This window comes from Bos taurus, chromosome 5 (genome assembly GCF_002263795.3).
Source record: "Bos taurus isolate L1 Dominette 01449 registration number 42190680 breed Hereford chromosome 5, ARS-UCD2.0, whole genome shotgun sequence".
Lineage (NCBI taxonomy): Eukaryota > Metazoa > Chordata > Mammalia > Artiodactyla > Bovidae > Bos > Bos taurus.
Window position 1 is genome coordinate 65,942,375 of NC_037332.1, and position 15,310 is coordinate 65,957,684.

Below are 15,310 nucleotides of genomic sequence, written 5' to 3' on the forward strand. Positions count from 1 at the left end.
TAATAGAAAATATATTTCACATCAAACACAATGAAAATGGAATGCTCTAAGAATCAGAACGTTCTAGGTAAATGAAGTAACATGCATGGATTATCAAATAACAATATCAAAAATATATACTGAACACAGTTTTGATTATGTATAAGATACCTTGTACCTTACTACTACTATGTTACGATGCCTCAAAGTCATTATAAAGAGTATCAATGATTTTCACATAGTATTATACATGGAAATAGTTGGACACAACTCAGCAACTAACACTTTCACTTTCATACATGTGTGGGACTGAACAAACTGTTGTTCATCTATACCATTACTATGAACAGTGGATGTGCAAATTACTGATAAGTCTTTTAGATATTTGATTCTGGATAAGCTGTTTAATAAAGTCAGCTTATCTATTTGATTTAGTACTACTAAAATGATTTCAGTTTATTCTCATGGGAAGACAAGAATGAATTTTGAAAAGTCAAGTCATCTTTGTCTGGCAATATGGACAATAACCTGAAAAGCTTTCTGACCACAAAAATAATGCAAAAATTCAAATCCAGAGAAGCAACTTAGCACAGAGGCAGAAAGCTATCTTAAGGACATCTGCCCACATCCAATAATTAATAACTTTTGTTTGTAGGGGACAGAAGACAAAACTTAGTGCCTACACAAAGAGGGATGGGGATCAGGGACCTGTGCATAGATCCAGGACCTTTAAAGTGGAAGTAGGGAAAACTACTTCAAATCAAAATCAAAAGTGCCATGCAAAATATGTACCATGGCTGAAGGCCAAGAAAAAGAAAAAAGTAACGTGAGAAATCTCAACCATTGGCTGGCCCTAACATAAGTTTGGGGCTTGAATTCCCATTAACTATGTGCTCCAGAAAATGAAAACTTATTTCAAAATGTCCATATGTTGTTAGTGGCCCCAAGCACTTGATGGATAAAGGCACATTCTTTTTGGATGAACTTCCTCTACCCAGGTCTCAAAATTCTCACAGATACAGTTCAATCAAATATGATCTTACATGCATGCACTACTACATATGAAAACAAAATACCACAAACAGAAGAATCAACCTGGAGACATTAAAAAATCAGATTAAAAAAATGTATTTTTGAGGATGTAGATGAGAGAATCAAAAAATATGACTAAGCAACATGAGATTACCCAAAGTGACCAGACAGGTATTAAAGAACGAAATGAAAACATATAGATGAAAATACTATCATGAGAAAAAAATAAACAATGCTCAGAGAAGCTGGAAGACAGATTTGAAAAACTTATTCAGAATGTAGTTAAGACAAAAAGAGATGTTAAGAGGGATTCAGTGAGCAGTTCCACCATATAGCTAATTTGGGTTGTAGGAGAAAGCAGTCAAGGGAATGGGGGAAGAGGCAAGATTTGAAGAGATAATGGTAAAGGATTCTTCATACTTGATTACAAGCACCAATATGTATATTCATAAAAAATAATAAATCCCAGGCAGCTTAAAAAGAAATCTGCAGCTAGACACTATACAGTAAAACTTCAGAACACACACTCTCTCACATATGGGTGTGCAATATATGTGAGAAGAGGGGAGTGAGGGAGAAGAAGCAAGAGTGAGATAAGGGTCTTAGTAACAGCAATCAGAAAGAAAAGGTAGATGTCCTATAAAAGAGTAATAATTAGAACAACCATCAGCTTCATAGCAGAAACAAATGCAGGAAGTCAGTGAAGTATCTTCAAAATGATACAAAAAACTGTTGAACTGTAGCCACAACAAACTAGTGTTTCAAGAATGAAGCTGTTTTAAAGGAATTTTCATAAAAACCAAAACCAACTATTGGCATCAATAAAGTCTCACTAAAGGATCTTCTAAAGCACGGGCTGGCAAACTATGACCAAGGAGCCAAATATGGCCTATGGTCTGCTTTGGTATGGCCCACAAGCTGAGAAAGGACAGAAATGGTATGGAACTAACAGAAGCATAAGATATTAAGAAGAAATGGCAAGAATACACAGAAGAACTGTACAAAAAAGATCTTCACGACCCAGATAATCATGATGGTGTGATCACTGACCTAGAGCCAGACATCCTGGAATGTGAAGTCAAGTGGGCCTTAGAAAGCATCACTACGAACAAAGCTAGTGGAGGTGATAGATTCCAGTTGAGCTATTTCAAATCCTGAAAGATGATGCTGTGAAAGTGCTGCACTCAATATGCCAGCACATTTGGAAAACTCAGCAGTGGCCACAGGACTGGAAAAGGTCAGTTTTCATTCCAATCCCAAAGAAAGGCAATGCCAAAGAATGCTCAAACTACTGCACAATTGCACTCATCTCACACGCTAGTAAAGTAATGCTCAAAATTCTCCAAGCCAGGCTTCAGCAATATGTGAACTGTGAACTTCCAGATGTTCAAGCTGGTTTTAGAAAAGGCAGAGGAACCAGAGATCAAATTGCCAACATCCGCTGGATCATCGAAAAAGCAAGAGTTCCAAGAAAACATTTATTTCTCCTTTATTGACTATGCCAAAGCCTTTGACTCTGTGGATCACAATAAACTGGAAAATTCTGAAAGAGATGGGAATACCAGACCACTTGACCTGCCTCTTGAGAAACCTACATGCAGGTTAGGAAGCAACAGTTAGAACTGGACATGGAACAACAGACTGGTCCCAAATAGGAAAAGGAGTACGTCAAGGCTGTATATTGTCATCCTGCTTATTTAACTTCTATGCAGAATACATCATGAGAAATGCTGGAATGGAAGAAATACAAGCTGGAATCAAGATTGCCGGGAGAAATATCAATAACCTCAGATATGCAGAGGACACCACCCTTATGGCAGAAAGTGAAGAGGAACTAAAAAGCCTCTCGATGAAAGTGAAAGTGGAGAGTGAAAAAGTTGGCTTAAAGCTCAACATTCAGAAAACGAAGATCATGGCATCTGGTCCCATCACTTCATGGGAAATAGATGGGGAAACAGTGGAAACAGTGTCAGACTTTATTTTTCTGGGCTCCAAAATCACTGCAGATGGTGACTGCAGCCATGAAATTCAAAGACGCTTACTCCTTGGAAGGAAAGTTATGACCAACCTAGATAGCATATTCAAAATCAGAGACATTACTTTGCCAACAAAGGTTCATCTAGTCAAGGCTATGGTTTTTCCTGTGGTCATGTATGGATGTGAGAGTTGGGCTGTGAAGGCTGAGCGCCGAAGAATTGATGCTTTTGAACTGTGGGGCTGGAGAAGACTCTTGAGAGTCCCTTGGACTGCAAGGAGATCCAACCAGTCCATTCTGAAGGAGATCAGCCCTGGGATTTCTTTGGAAGGAAAGATGCTAAAGCTGAGACTCCAGTACTTTGGCCACCTCATGCGAAGAGTTGACTCATTGGAAAAGACTCTGATGCTTGGAGGATAGGGGGCAAGAGGAGAAGGGGACGACAGAGGATGAGACGGCTGGATGGCATCACTGACTTGATGGACGTGAGTCTGAGTGAACTCCGGGAGTTGGTGATGGGCAGGGAGGCCTGGCGTGCTGCGATTCATGGGGTCACAAAGAGCTGGACACAACTGAGCGACTGAACTGACTGACTGACTGATATGTCTATATAGATAGAAGTTATGTGAAGGATTGTTCTAAGAATTCCATTCATCCTGAATCTAAATCCAAAGTTTTACAATGTGTACTTTAATTGGATCCTAGTGGATGTGTTGATTTTTCCAGGATAGCCTTTGGAATCCTAGCAGAATCATTTCACAAACATTACATATACCTTTCTCTACATGATTCAGATACCCTTTGAAAATAACTTTACATTTCAGGTGAACTTAACAGAAAAAAGTTTTTCCATAAAACCATAAAAAGGGAAACAAATGTATTTATCAAGGAAAAAAAAAACAGTCAAATTTTATTACTTCATAATTTGTCTGTATATTAACTGTATAGTTAACAGCTAGATATGCCAAGGCAGCAATCACTAAGGAACTTAAAAATAAGGTTAGGAGCCTAATCACAGCTGACTTTATAGATTGGGTTATATCTATTTTTCCACACTGACAAACTAATCTTTAAAAATGAACTTTTTACCATCAAACACACTATTTTTGCTAATGTAACAACAGTATTGACAATTAGGTTACAATTAATAACATAATATGTTATTAAAGTACATATGGAGTTATTGGGTGGTCATGGGGATAAAGAAATCCCAGTGACTATACAGTCTGCATTTTATGTATCACCAGTGAAACCATTTTTCCTGGCAGCAATGTCTACCACTGAGCCAACTAAAAGGCCAGGGTGTGTGCGTGTGGTATAGGCAGAGATGAATGCTATTTTGGGTTTAGCTTGAGGTGTAGGCAGTATTGTATAGGCAGGAAATTAAGATACTTTGGAAAACTTGCTATAATGCGCATCATTATACAAGTCTCCAGTATATTTGAGGTTGGGGCAAAGCCAGGCTGATGAAAGGGCTATTCTAAGGGTTTGAAATTGGCTGTTCTTCCCACCACACCCATTTAAGGCCAAATATAGAATTTTAGTTGGATGAGACTGTAAAGTTTACCTAGTCTCCTTCTTTCATCTAATGCTTAAATCTCTACTAGAACATTTTAAAAAAAGTTTACATAATCCTTCTGTGAATATTTCCAAGTGAGAGAGAACTAGCTACTTTTGTGGGGACTTTATTCAGTTTGGGGGTAGTTCTAATTATTACAACAGTTCTCGTTAACATTAAACCAAAATCTGTTTCCATGTAAATTCTATTCATTGCTCCGAATTCTGCTCTTTGGAACCATCACTGAGGTAGTTTAACTCAGTGACAACACATGTCTGGTCATTAACTGACCTTCACTAGGTGAACACACTCAAACAGGCAGTTTCAGCCTTAGTCCTAAAGCACCGTAAGTAACAACTCCACTCAAAAAGAATTGATGACATAAAAGTTACCATTTTGAGGCTAATCCCTCTTTCACATGACGGTTTTAAACTTTTTAATGCCACTTTGAAATCTGTCTTCAAATACATTATCTCCTTTGAATCATAATACACTGCTAAGAACTGAAGTAAACACTAGATATTACTGTCAATTTACAGCACAGGATATAGAGCTGTGGTGTCCAATCTGGTGGCCATTAGCCCCATGGGGCTATTAAGCACTGGAAAAATGTGGCTGGTCCAAGACGCACACTTTATAAAGTGCAAAATCCACACCAGATTTCATAGACTTAGTATAAAAGGAATATGTAAGGATTTCATTAATAATTTTTATATTCGTTACACACATAAAATATATTGGATATGCTGGGTAAAAAATACATTATTAAAATTAATTTCACCTGCTTTTTACTTTTCATAATGTGGTTACTACAACATTGAAATTTATACTTGTGGCTCACATTCTATTTTTATTGGACAGCACTGAATTAAGTTCCTTTGGCAGTTTAATCTAATTTTGGATTGGATCTATTAAAACAATATTTGGATTCTGAGCAGAGAGTCTGGCATATAACAGGTGCTCAATAAAAATTTGTTAAATTAAGTCTGTCACCCAAAGCATTAGGTAGCCTTTTCAACTTCATGTTCTATATAAATTCAATGTGCTTGTCCAAGTCTTCTCATCCAAGTCCCAGTAGAGGTTGCAATTCATTATTTTTTTAAATTAATTTTATTAGAGTATAGTTGATTTACAACAGATTTACAATGTTGTATTAGTTTCAGGTGTATGCAATTTATTATTGACCACCCTTTAAACAGAATTAGAAACCTTCATGCTCCCTCTACTCTTTACTTTTATAGTATTATCTTATTGCATTACATTTAAACATCTCCTTGAGGGCAGGGTCCTTGATTTTTTTAAAATATGTATTGTTAGTTCCCAGCACCTGATCTGCAATTAATGAGTATCTGACAAATATATGACACCAACCAACAGTACTATCACTTGGCTCAAATTTCCAACATATTCAAAAGAATATCATGAAATTCTGAAAAATGCTTTGTTGAAATTCAAATTTACTATATCAGCAGTGTTTTCCTAATAGTCTTAGAGTGAGGATTGCCTTTCTGACAGCAATGTGAAATCTTTCAATTCAGTTTTTCCTAGTTTTTTTTTTGAAGATAAGAACTGAGCGCTACAGAACTTGAAAGTTCTAACATGAGAGACTAGGAACAATGTTCAACAGTGCTTAATTAGATAAAAAAATAATTTCAGAAGAAGCAATCTGAATCTCCCCTGGCAAAGTACTGGAACCATTTCTCTAGAACTGTTTGAACTATGGCTTCAACCTCTCTGAATAGCAGCATAGGAGGAAAAGAACAGTGGTTTAAAAATCTGGTATAGAGTTTGTTTTTTCAGTTATTAGTCAGATAAATCCTTGCATTCCTTTAAAGTAGAATGGAAACTCCATGAGGACAGAGACAGTTGTTTAACTGTATCCCCAATACCTGGCACAGAAGATAATTTGTGTTCACTGCTTGATAAGTTAATAAAAGTCTAATTCTTTCCTTAGGTTATTTGGGGTTAAGACCCACTTTGCCAGCCTCACAGTCTAAGGGTCCACAGGGATAATGTCTATGACCACAGTTACAGAGCAATACAAATGTTTTGCTTTTTTTTCCCCTCATTTTGTCACTTTCCACCTTTTGCTCCCTTTTTCTCTCTGCTACCCATCACTTCTTTGCCTTCTTTTTCCTCTCTTCTTGACTTTCTCCCTCAGAATTTCTTAGGTGAACATAAAGCAAAGCATATTTTTTTTCAGTACTTTTGAATACAATTAGCTATTAATTTCTAAAGCACTGAAACAAAATTTAATTTCATTTGTAGGAGGCTGCTTTTTTCTTTTGTAGGTTAGTAGTGTGCATTAGAAAAATGGTTTCCCTTTGGTTTTTTTCAAGAGTGTGTTGTATTATTTCTCCTAACTATGTGACTTTTTATGATCCTAACCTGATGAGATCTTAACCTGGTCCAGCTGAGATCAGGCTGAAGGTCATATTCAGCCTAAAAGCTAGAAATTCCTACCCCAACTCTAAGAGGCAATGTGAGATAATGTAAGAACTCATGTGTTCTACTCAGACACCAACCAACGGAAGCTTTTAATTCATACTTTCTTTTTAGGATAAATATACATGCAGTCTAGTTGTGTATAACCTAATACATTTATGCCACTGTAAAATGTCAAATTGCATTTATGATGTTAAAATACTGTAAGATACTAAACTGCCTCCTCAGTAAAAGAGGAAATAATATTTACAATGTTTATAATATCACTTTGGTGATAAAGTTATTTAAAATCTTTGAAAATTGGTCATTGCCAAATTACCTCACTGATTAACCTTAATCTAGGAAACAGTGTTATATAGATAACACTCTGATAAACAAAGGATTAATCAGAGGTTCCTGAGGGTTGACCTCCCATTGTTCAAATTCTCTCTGACACGTAGAACTAGCTTTCCTGTGAGAAAATGTGATGTGTGCCACACCATTAAATATGGGGCTGTGCCTGAACATGCCTGACCAAATCGATGACAGTCATATGTATTAAATGTGTCAGATACTACGTAGGAACTGTACATGCTAACTTATGACATTCATACAAAACCCTGTTAAGTACAGCTGACCCTTGAAAACCATGATTTTGAACTGTGTCCACTTATATACAGATATTTTTCAAAACATACCTACTAGAGGACTATATGATTTGCTGTTGATTGAATCCATGGATGAGAAATCAGGGAACTATAGTTACACCTGGATGTTGACTGCATCCATTGGCAGCCCTTACCTCCACAATGTTTAAGAGTCAAGTGTATAATTGTTCTCATTTTTATAGAAGAGACGTTAAGTACCTGCTCAAGGTCATCTAGCTATTAAGAGGTAGGCAGGCACAAAAACCCAGGCATTTTGGCTCCAGAGTTCACGGTCTTAATGACTATGCTGAATTGCCTGTTCAATTGTAGATCTCATACTCTGTATACTCTAGATATATAAAAAGCATGAGAGCAACTAGGAAAGCTGATATCATCACAGCTATAAAGTCTCCTGGAAGATCATTTTTAAGCTCTCAATACTACTAGCTTGTTTTTGTTTTTTTTTTCTATGTCAAAGTGGAATACAGAAAAGCTGGATTTAGTAATTAATCAGATCTCATTTAATTGGTATTTTCCCTGCACATAACAAGGTATAGTTAATTATAACCTTCAATTACTAGAATATTCCATTTCTAATCATGAAGCATAAGAGGAGCCTTATATATGTATATGGCCTTGCCCCTGAATAATGGGGGTTAGGGCAGTGACTCCACACAGTTGAAAATCCTGGTGTAACTTGCAGTAAGCCTCCCTGGTGGCTCAGATAGTAAAGAATCTGCCGACAATGCGAGAGATCCAGTTCGATCCTTGGGTCAGGAAGATCCTCTGGAGGAGGGAATGGCAACCTACTCCAGTATCCTTGCCTGGAGAATTCCATGGACAGAGGAAGAGCTTGGCAGGCTATAGTCCATGGTGTCGCAAAAAGTCTGACACCACTGAGAGACTAATACTTTCATTTTTCTCCCTGTGGGCAGTTCCTCGGCATCTGCAGATTCAACTAACTGCAGATTCTATAGTATCCTAGTATTTATTACTGAAAAAAAAAAAAAATCCATGTATAAGTGAACTATGCAGTTCAAATCTGTGTTGTTTAAAGGTCAACTGTATTCTTCCTTTTCAATACTTATTCAGTGTTTGCACAAATATTAGGCATATATTACTAGGAATGTCTTTCTCAGTAGTTCTTCATCTCATTTTTTTTTACATTTAAGCTCAGCATGCTTTCAAAGTTTAGTGAAAATTACCAAAGTTTGTAGAAGTTTTCTTTTCAGTGTAACATCTTCACTGTCACTCAGTGCAGTTTTGTACACTAACCTGAAATGTACAGGTGCCAACGAACACAAAATTATTGCCACCATATGCAATTAGGTTTCCTGAATCCCCACTCTCAAACGGATTGAATTCTACCACGTGCACATAATCTTCACAATCCACAGTGTAGGCAGCATTTCTTGTGGCATCTTGCTTCATCTTGTATGGCAAAACTTGTGCAGCTGCAAAAACGGCCTTCTATTGGACAAGGTCACAGAACTGTGGATTACAGCACAGAAACAGAAACCATCAAAGTGTTAGGATGTGATGACAGGCAGCTCAAAAAAAAAATTATTCAACTACTTTGTGAATGGTACTTGCAGAGAAAGTCACTACAAAATTCTGTTTAGATTATTTAAAGGACAGGGAGTACTTACAGATGGAATTACATTACTAGAAAATATACTCATAAAAAATTAATGATCATTAACATTATGGAGCTCTACCTGCAAGCGCCACCATTAAGTATTTTACTAACATTACCATGCCTAATACTTGCACAAACCTAAGAAGGAGGTACTATGATCCCCTTTTTACAGATGAAGAAATCGAGACTTCACATGGTTAACTCGCTTGCCAATCTCATAAGAGGAGCCAGAATGTGAGACTTTCTAAGTGCTGGGCACCAGTACAATAAAGAGAAACACAAAAGCCTGTTTTGAAAGAGCTCACAATCCAGGGTTATTTATGATTTAGTGTGAACAGTACTATAACATAAGCAGATACAAAATATACAATCTGGAGAAAGGAATGCCAAAATGGGACACAAAATAGTATTCATAAAACCAGGCACAAAACTTCAGCTAATGTTTCATGGCCTGGTGTGCATTCTGAAAGTAGCATTCCCAGATGAGACTTATAGATTCTGAAGAGGTCACTTTTTTGGTTTGTTTTTTTTTTTAATGGGACGGTAGTTGTCCTGAAAACAGCTGGGCTTGATAGCAAACACGTCAAGTATCTGATGAGTATCTACTAAGAAATCATATGAGTTCCACCTCGGGAAGTCTATAACCTAGTAACCTTAAGAGTGGGCATCTGGGACTAAACAGTTGTAAAAAGTGACCAACAGGTAAGGCAGCAGGGTGGGAAGTGCAAAAGATTCCAGAATAGGAAACTCGGTTTCTAACTGTTCATTAAAGCAGTGACCAGTCTAATTACAGTCTCAGGGTCTCACTGTACAAAGCGGGCTGGACTCGCCCCTCTAAAATTGCGAAAACAGGGGAGGGAGGGAACAAGAGAAGTCCCCGCATAGCCCTGACATCTCTTTCAGAGCCACGCAAATACCGCGAGACCCCGCCACTACCTCCCGGAGCCCGAGATCGAAAGGAACAGGGGTGGGGAACGGCCCGAGGAGAGGAGGAACTCCCAGGGATAGATTGGAGGCGCGTGGCGACCGGCAGCCGAGCAGGGATGCCCCTTGGGCTCACGCGCGATACGCACCGGAGGGCGCCTGGAAGCGGCTAAAGCCGAGCTGCTGTTCACCTTGGGCTGCTGCGGCGCGCGCCGGCTCTGCTTCCGGGTCAGAGGGCGGGAGCTGCGATTGGCTGTCGGGCCCTCCCGCGAGATTTAAAATGTAAACCCGCGATCTCTGGAACAGTCGCCCTTGTGCAGCCAGCTGGAGCGTTCTTCAGGGGAGTCTGCACCTACTTGGTTCTCCCCGAGCCAGGTGAGTGTCACCTTTTTCTCGTCCGTCTGCAGGCTTTAAGCTGCGACTTGTGAGGGTTTTTCGGTAACAGCAGAGCGCCATGTGGTTGCCTAGAGTAATATTTGTGGAGTGTTTTTGCTCCGGGGTCTGGTTTTGGTCTGGGGGTATTGAACAGAGTTCTTATGTTCCATTGATGGAGCTGGAAGGTGCTGAGGGATCATCTGCTGACTGGAAGAATAAGGTCTACAGAGCCCTACTTAGATTACTTAGTTAGGCAGGAAACCAGGCTTAGGTAGACTCCACTTTCTCCCTCTCCCTTTTACTTCCGTCCAAAGAACTGTTAGGACCTGCATACCATGAGCAGCAACGATGCCCTTTTTTTACTGAGCACCTCCTAAGTGTCCAGCACTAGGTCGATTATTTACTGTCTCACTAACGTGTCCTAATTTTATGAACTAGGAGATAATCATTTCCGTTTTACAGATGAAGAAATTTATGCTCATCAGAGGTTTTAAATACTGAAGGACATACAGCCAGTAAATGGGGACCTTGGTATATCTCTTTTATCCATCTCACACTGGCTCCCAAGTGACATTTTCCTGCCTTACAATTTTTGCTGCAGTCCAGCTTGGAATCCAAATGCTAAAAACAAGTGTTTATTATTGCTGCTATCTTCTACTACTCTTTGTATGTTGCAGCCTGACACTCAGAGCACTTGCATAATCATTGTCTCCTTGATTTCTGGAAGTATTCTACATCTTCCTAGGCAGTCAGGGCTTATTGCTTAGACTCACACAGCCAGCTAGCTACTGAAAGAGTCAAGGCTAGAGGCTTGGCTAACTGGTGGTACTGCCTGTTTTTGTGCAGCCAGTTCGTGAGCTAATTTTACGTGTTTGGTTGGTTGGGAAAAAAAAAAAAAAAAGTCCAGCAGAATAATATTTTATAATATGTGAAAATTTTATGATCTTTAAATTTCTGTAAAATTTTGCTAAAGCCGAGCTGTACTCATTTGTTTATGTATTGTCTGTGGCTAGTTTCACCCTGCAAGGTGAAGTTTGAATAGTTGTAAGAGACCTTATGTCCTGCACACCTCACTGTTTACTGTTGGAACCTTTCCAAAAGTGTTCTAACTCCTGAATAAGATGGACTTTTATATGTGCGAGGCGTTGTTCTAAAATCTTACCTTGTACTTATGTCATTTACTTTTCACAAAACCCTCTGAGATAGTACTATTATTATTTTTGTTTTCAGTTGGAAAACAAAAGGAAGGAAGGTTTCACAAGGAAGCTTCACAAGGAAGCTGAGGCAGAGAGAGGGGACATAACTTGGAGTTCTAACAGCTTGTAAGTGGTGGAGCTAGAATTCAAAACAGTCTAATTCCAGATTAGTTTTCATTCTTAGCAATCCGAACTCATAGTATGTTTAAATAATACCAGTAAATAATTTACTACTAAATATTGATTCTAGGCAAACTGATCATGTTACTGAAACTTTATTTCTTCACTTTATATTTTTTTCTTATAAGAGATGAAGGTGATATTTTGAAGACAATTTTATTGTTTACTTGGATTTGTATTTTTGTAGATACTTTATAGTCTTCTACCTGTATCTTTAAATTGCATCCCTGATTATGTCTGCAAATTATTGTTTTGTAAATGGCACATACCCATTTATTTTTTTTAATCATGCAAACCCAAGATACCTAGTAAACATCCTGGATTCTGTTTATGTCATATAAAAAAAGGAAGAAAAAGATAACGGAGTAAATTGATTGAATGTGAATAGTAAAATACCTAAAATAAGATAATGGCATGTGACTATGTTGGAGACTAGGGTACTTAAAATAAAGTGGGAAAAAAAGTCGTAGTGATATAAAAGCGCACCACTTTTGGAGTTAGGCGTCTTGAATTTAGGTTTGTTTGGCCATTTGCTAGCTCAGCAGCATAGGGTGTCAGTTTCTTCAGGTGTAAAATGAGGATAACAGACCTTCCTCAGGACTCTTGTGAAGATTAAATGAGGTAATAAATATTAAGCTTTTGAAAAGTACCTGGCTCCAAGAAACCTTCTAAGTATTAGCTATTATTGTTTTGGTTGTCTATTGCCGTGTAACAAACCACTCTGAAGTTTAAGTGGTGTTAAACAACAGCCATTTTAAATGTTATGATTCTGAGGATCAACGATTTGGGCTGTACTCAGCTACATGGTTCTGCTGGTCTTGCCTAGGGTCACTTAGGGTGCTGTATGTCATCTGACAGGTTGATTGGGTCTAGATAATCTGTGATAGCCTCACTCACATGTCTGTTCATGGTGTTGGTTATCAGCTGGAGTGCCTATCAGCTTGGAGAAGGAAATGGCAACCCACTCCAATATTCTTGCCTGGAGAATCCCAGGGACGGAGGAACCTGGTGGGCTGCCATCTGTGGGGTTGCACAGAGTCGGACACGACTGAAGCGATGCAGCAGCAGCAGCAGCCTATCAGCTGATTCTCCTCCACACAGCCTTTCCAGCAGGCTCATTTGCAGTTCTTCATATGGCATTCTGAGAATAATGAGAGAGTAAGAGCTAAAACTGTAGGCTTGTGTCAGGAGGCCCCCAAGATTACCCCAGGTTGGATAATTTGCTAAGAGGACTCAAAGGACTCAGCATGTAGTTGTACTCATGCTATAATATATTACAGCAAAAAGATGCCAAGCAAAATCAGCAAAGGGAGAAGGTACATGGGGGTGAACTCCAGGAGAAATCACGCACAAACTTCCAAAAGTCTTCTCTTTGGGGAGTCACATAGGATATAGTTAAGTCTCCCAGCAACAAGTTATGACAGCACATGAAATGTTGTCTGTCAGGGTAGCTCTTTAGAGATTCAGTGCCCAGGCTTTTTATTGGGGTTTGAACATGTATATATCTTCTATGTTCCGAAATTCTAGACTAAAAAGAAAAGCCTATCAGCATAAGCTATATTGTTTGAACAAATAGTTTAAGTGCAATGAACCATTCTTACTGAAAATCTTCCTGAAATCTTAAGTTTCCAGATGCCAACCAAGGGCCAACCCTGTAAACATGCTTTTTAAAAGATAATAGTCGGGTCTGCCATATTAACTCTTTCTGCATGGGCCTTTGGGAACTAGATCTAGGCTTGGAATTCCTGTGATGTCGTTCTTGTCACGTTCTATTGATCAAATCAAGTTACAAGGCTAACCCAGATTCAAAGGGGTGGAAAATAGACCACCCCTTTTGGGATAACACAGGGATGAGAGGAAATTGACTTTCTTTGTTTTGTCTTCTGCCGTAGATATCACCATCTATTTCAAAATAAATATTTAAAAAATACAGCTTGCTATGTTTGTGTCTATAATCATGTTTGCAGAATTTGCCTTTATCTGTTTTGTATTCTCAGATCAATGGTTGGATTTCATTGTTTTACAAAATTTGGTTTAAGAAAACTAAAGGAGAGGAAAGTATGATTGGGTGGAAATTGTATCACTCTGTTTTTCTAAATTTAATTAAAAGCAGTCGTAGTAAATATGAAATGACCTCTTGTTCACTATTTTTCTCTTACTCTGCTTCCTTACACATGTTAAATGTTAATTTCCAATTAAAATATGGCTTTTTAACATTGCATTCTGTCCTACATTAAGAGCATGGCTGGGCTTAATCAGAAGTCTATCTTGGATATGATTAAAGAGTTCAGAAGGAACTGGCACACTCTTTGTAACTCTGAGAGAACTACTGTGTGTGGTGCAGACTCCATGCTCTTGGCATTGCAGCTTTCCATGGCAGAGAACAACAAACAGGTTAGTAGACTGTATTTAGGTTAACTTTTTTTTAAAAGTGAATTTTGGTTGCTGCCCATTTGAATAAGCTTAATTGCATTAATTTCTGAGCAATATGTGCCCTTCTATGATAATGTCATTATACTATATTCACAAATGCCTCTGTGTGTCTGTGTCAAAATATTGCCATTGGATTTGAAATGATTTGTTAATTTGTCAAAAGTGAAACTTTTATATGTATAATTTAATGTGTGACGTGCACATTTGATGTTTAATTTATAATTTTAAGGTAGTTCAGTTCAGTTCAGTCGCTGAGTCGTGTCCGACTCTTTGTGACCCCATGAATCGCAGCATGCCAGGCCTCCCTGTCTATCACCAACTCCCTGAGTTCACTCAAACTCACGTCCATCGAGTCGGTGATGCCAATTTTAAGGTAAACATACAACTATTATGATTATTATGGTTAAAAATTATTTTTATAAGACTTCTGCAAAAAGTTCTAGAAGACACACATAAATAGTGTTTATTTAAATGTAATCAAGTATTTTATGACTAATTTCAGACTCTGTGGTATAGATTAATTATTCCTAAGCCAGGCTGTGAAGCAGAATCACTTGGGAAGGCTTTTAAAAAGTACTGGCTCCTGTGCCCTAATCTTGGACACTGATTTTCCTGATCTTGACTGAGACCCTGGAAATTGTCTTATTTTTTAAGCAAATTTTTAATCTTTATAACCGGAAGTGATTTTTGCACAGTTGGCTTGGGTAAGAGTGTTTGGAATAAGTTCTACCTAAGGGTTGAGAGATGTTCAGATGAAAGAAGGATGAATCTAGGTTGGAGTGGTAAGGAAAGTCTTCTTGGACTTTATATAATATACTTAAAAGAGGGAAGTCTTCAGATGGGAAGAATTTGAAGAAGTGGTGAAGGAAGAAGATTATCAGTTCAGAGTAAGCATCCAGGGGATTTAAAATAATGATGGTTTGAAAATGGTCAGGAGACTTAGCATTA

General features: G+C 38.2%; 2 protein-coding genes across 3 annotated transcripts in view; one reads left to right on the forward strand and one right to left on the reverse strand.

Moving 5' to 3' along the window:
• The window catches only part of NUP37 (nucleoporin 37), a 52,021-nt gene extending 41,623 nt beyond the window's left edge, over positions 1 to 10,398 (reverse strand). Inside the window, exons 1-2 of the mRNA NM_001191327.1 lie at positions 10,328 to 10,398; positions 8,891 to 9,106 (exon numbers count right to left, since the gene is read on the reverse strand). Coding sequence (NP_001178256.1) covers positions 8,891 to 9,046 — 156 coding nt within the window. The 5' untranslated portion in view covers positions 9,047 to 9,106; positions 10,328 to 10,398. The remainder of the gene's footprint in view (positions 1 to 8,890; positions 9,107 to 10,327) is intronic.
• Positions 10,399 to 10,482: 84 nt separating this feature from the next.
• Positions 10,483 to 15,310, forward strand: part of PARPBP (PARP1 binding protein) — a 68,446-nt gene continuing 63,618 nt past the window's right edge. For both annotated transcript variants that reach the window (XM_024992520.2, XM_002687638.6), the window contains exons 1-2: positions 10,483 to 10,553; positions 14,168 to 14,323. In XM_024992520.2, the coding sequence (XP_024848288.1) occupies positions 14,171 to 14,323 (153 nt within the window). In that variant the 5' untranslated portion in view covers positions 10,483 to 10,553; positions 14,168 to 14,170. The remainder of the gene's footprint in view (positions 10,554 to 14,167; positions 14,324 to 15,310) is intronic.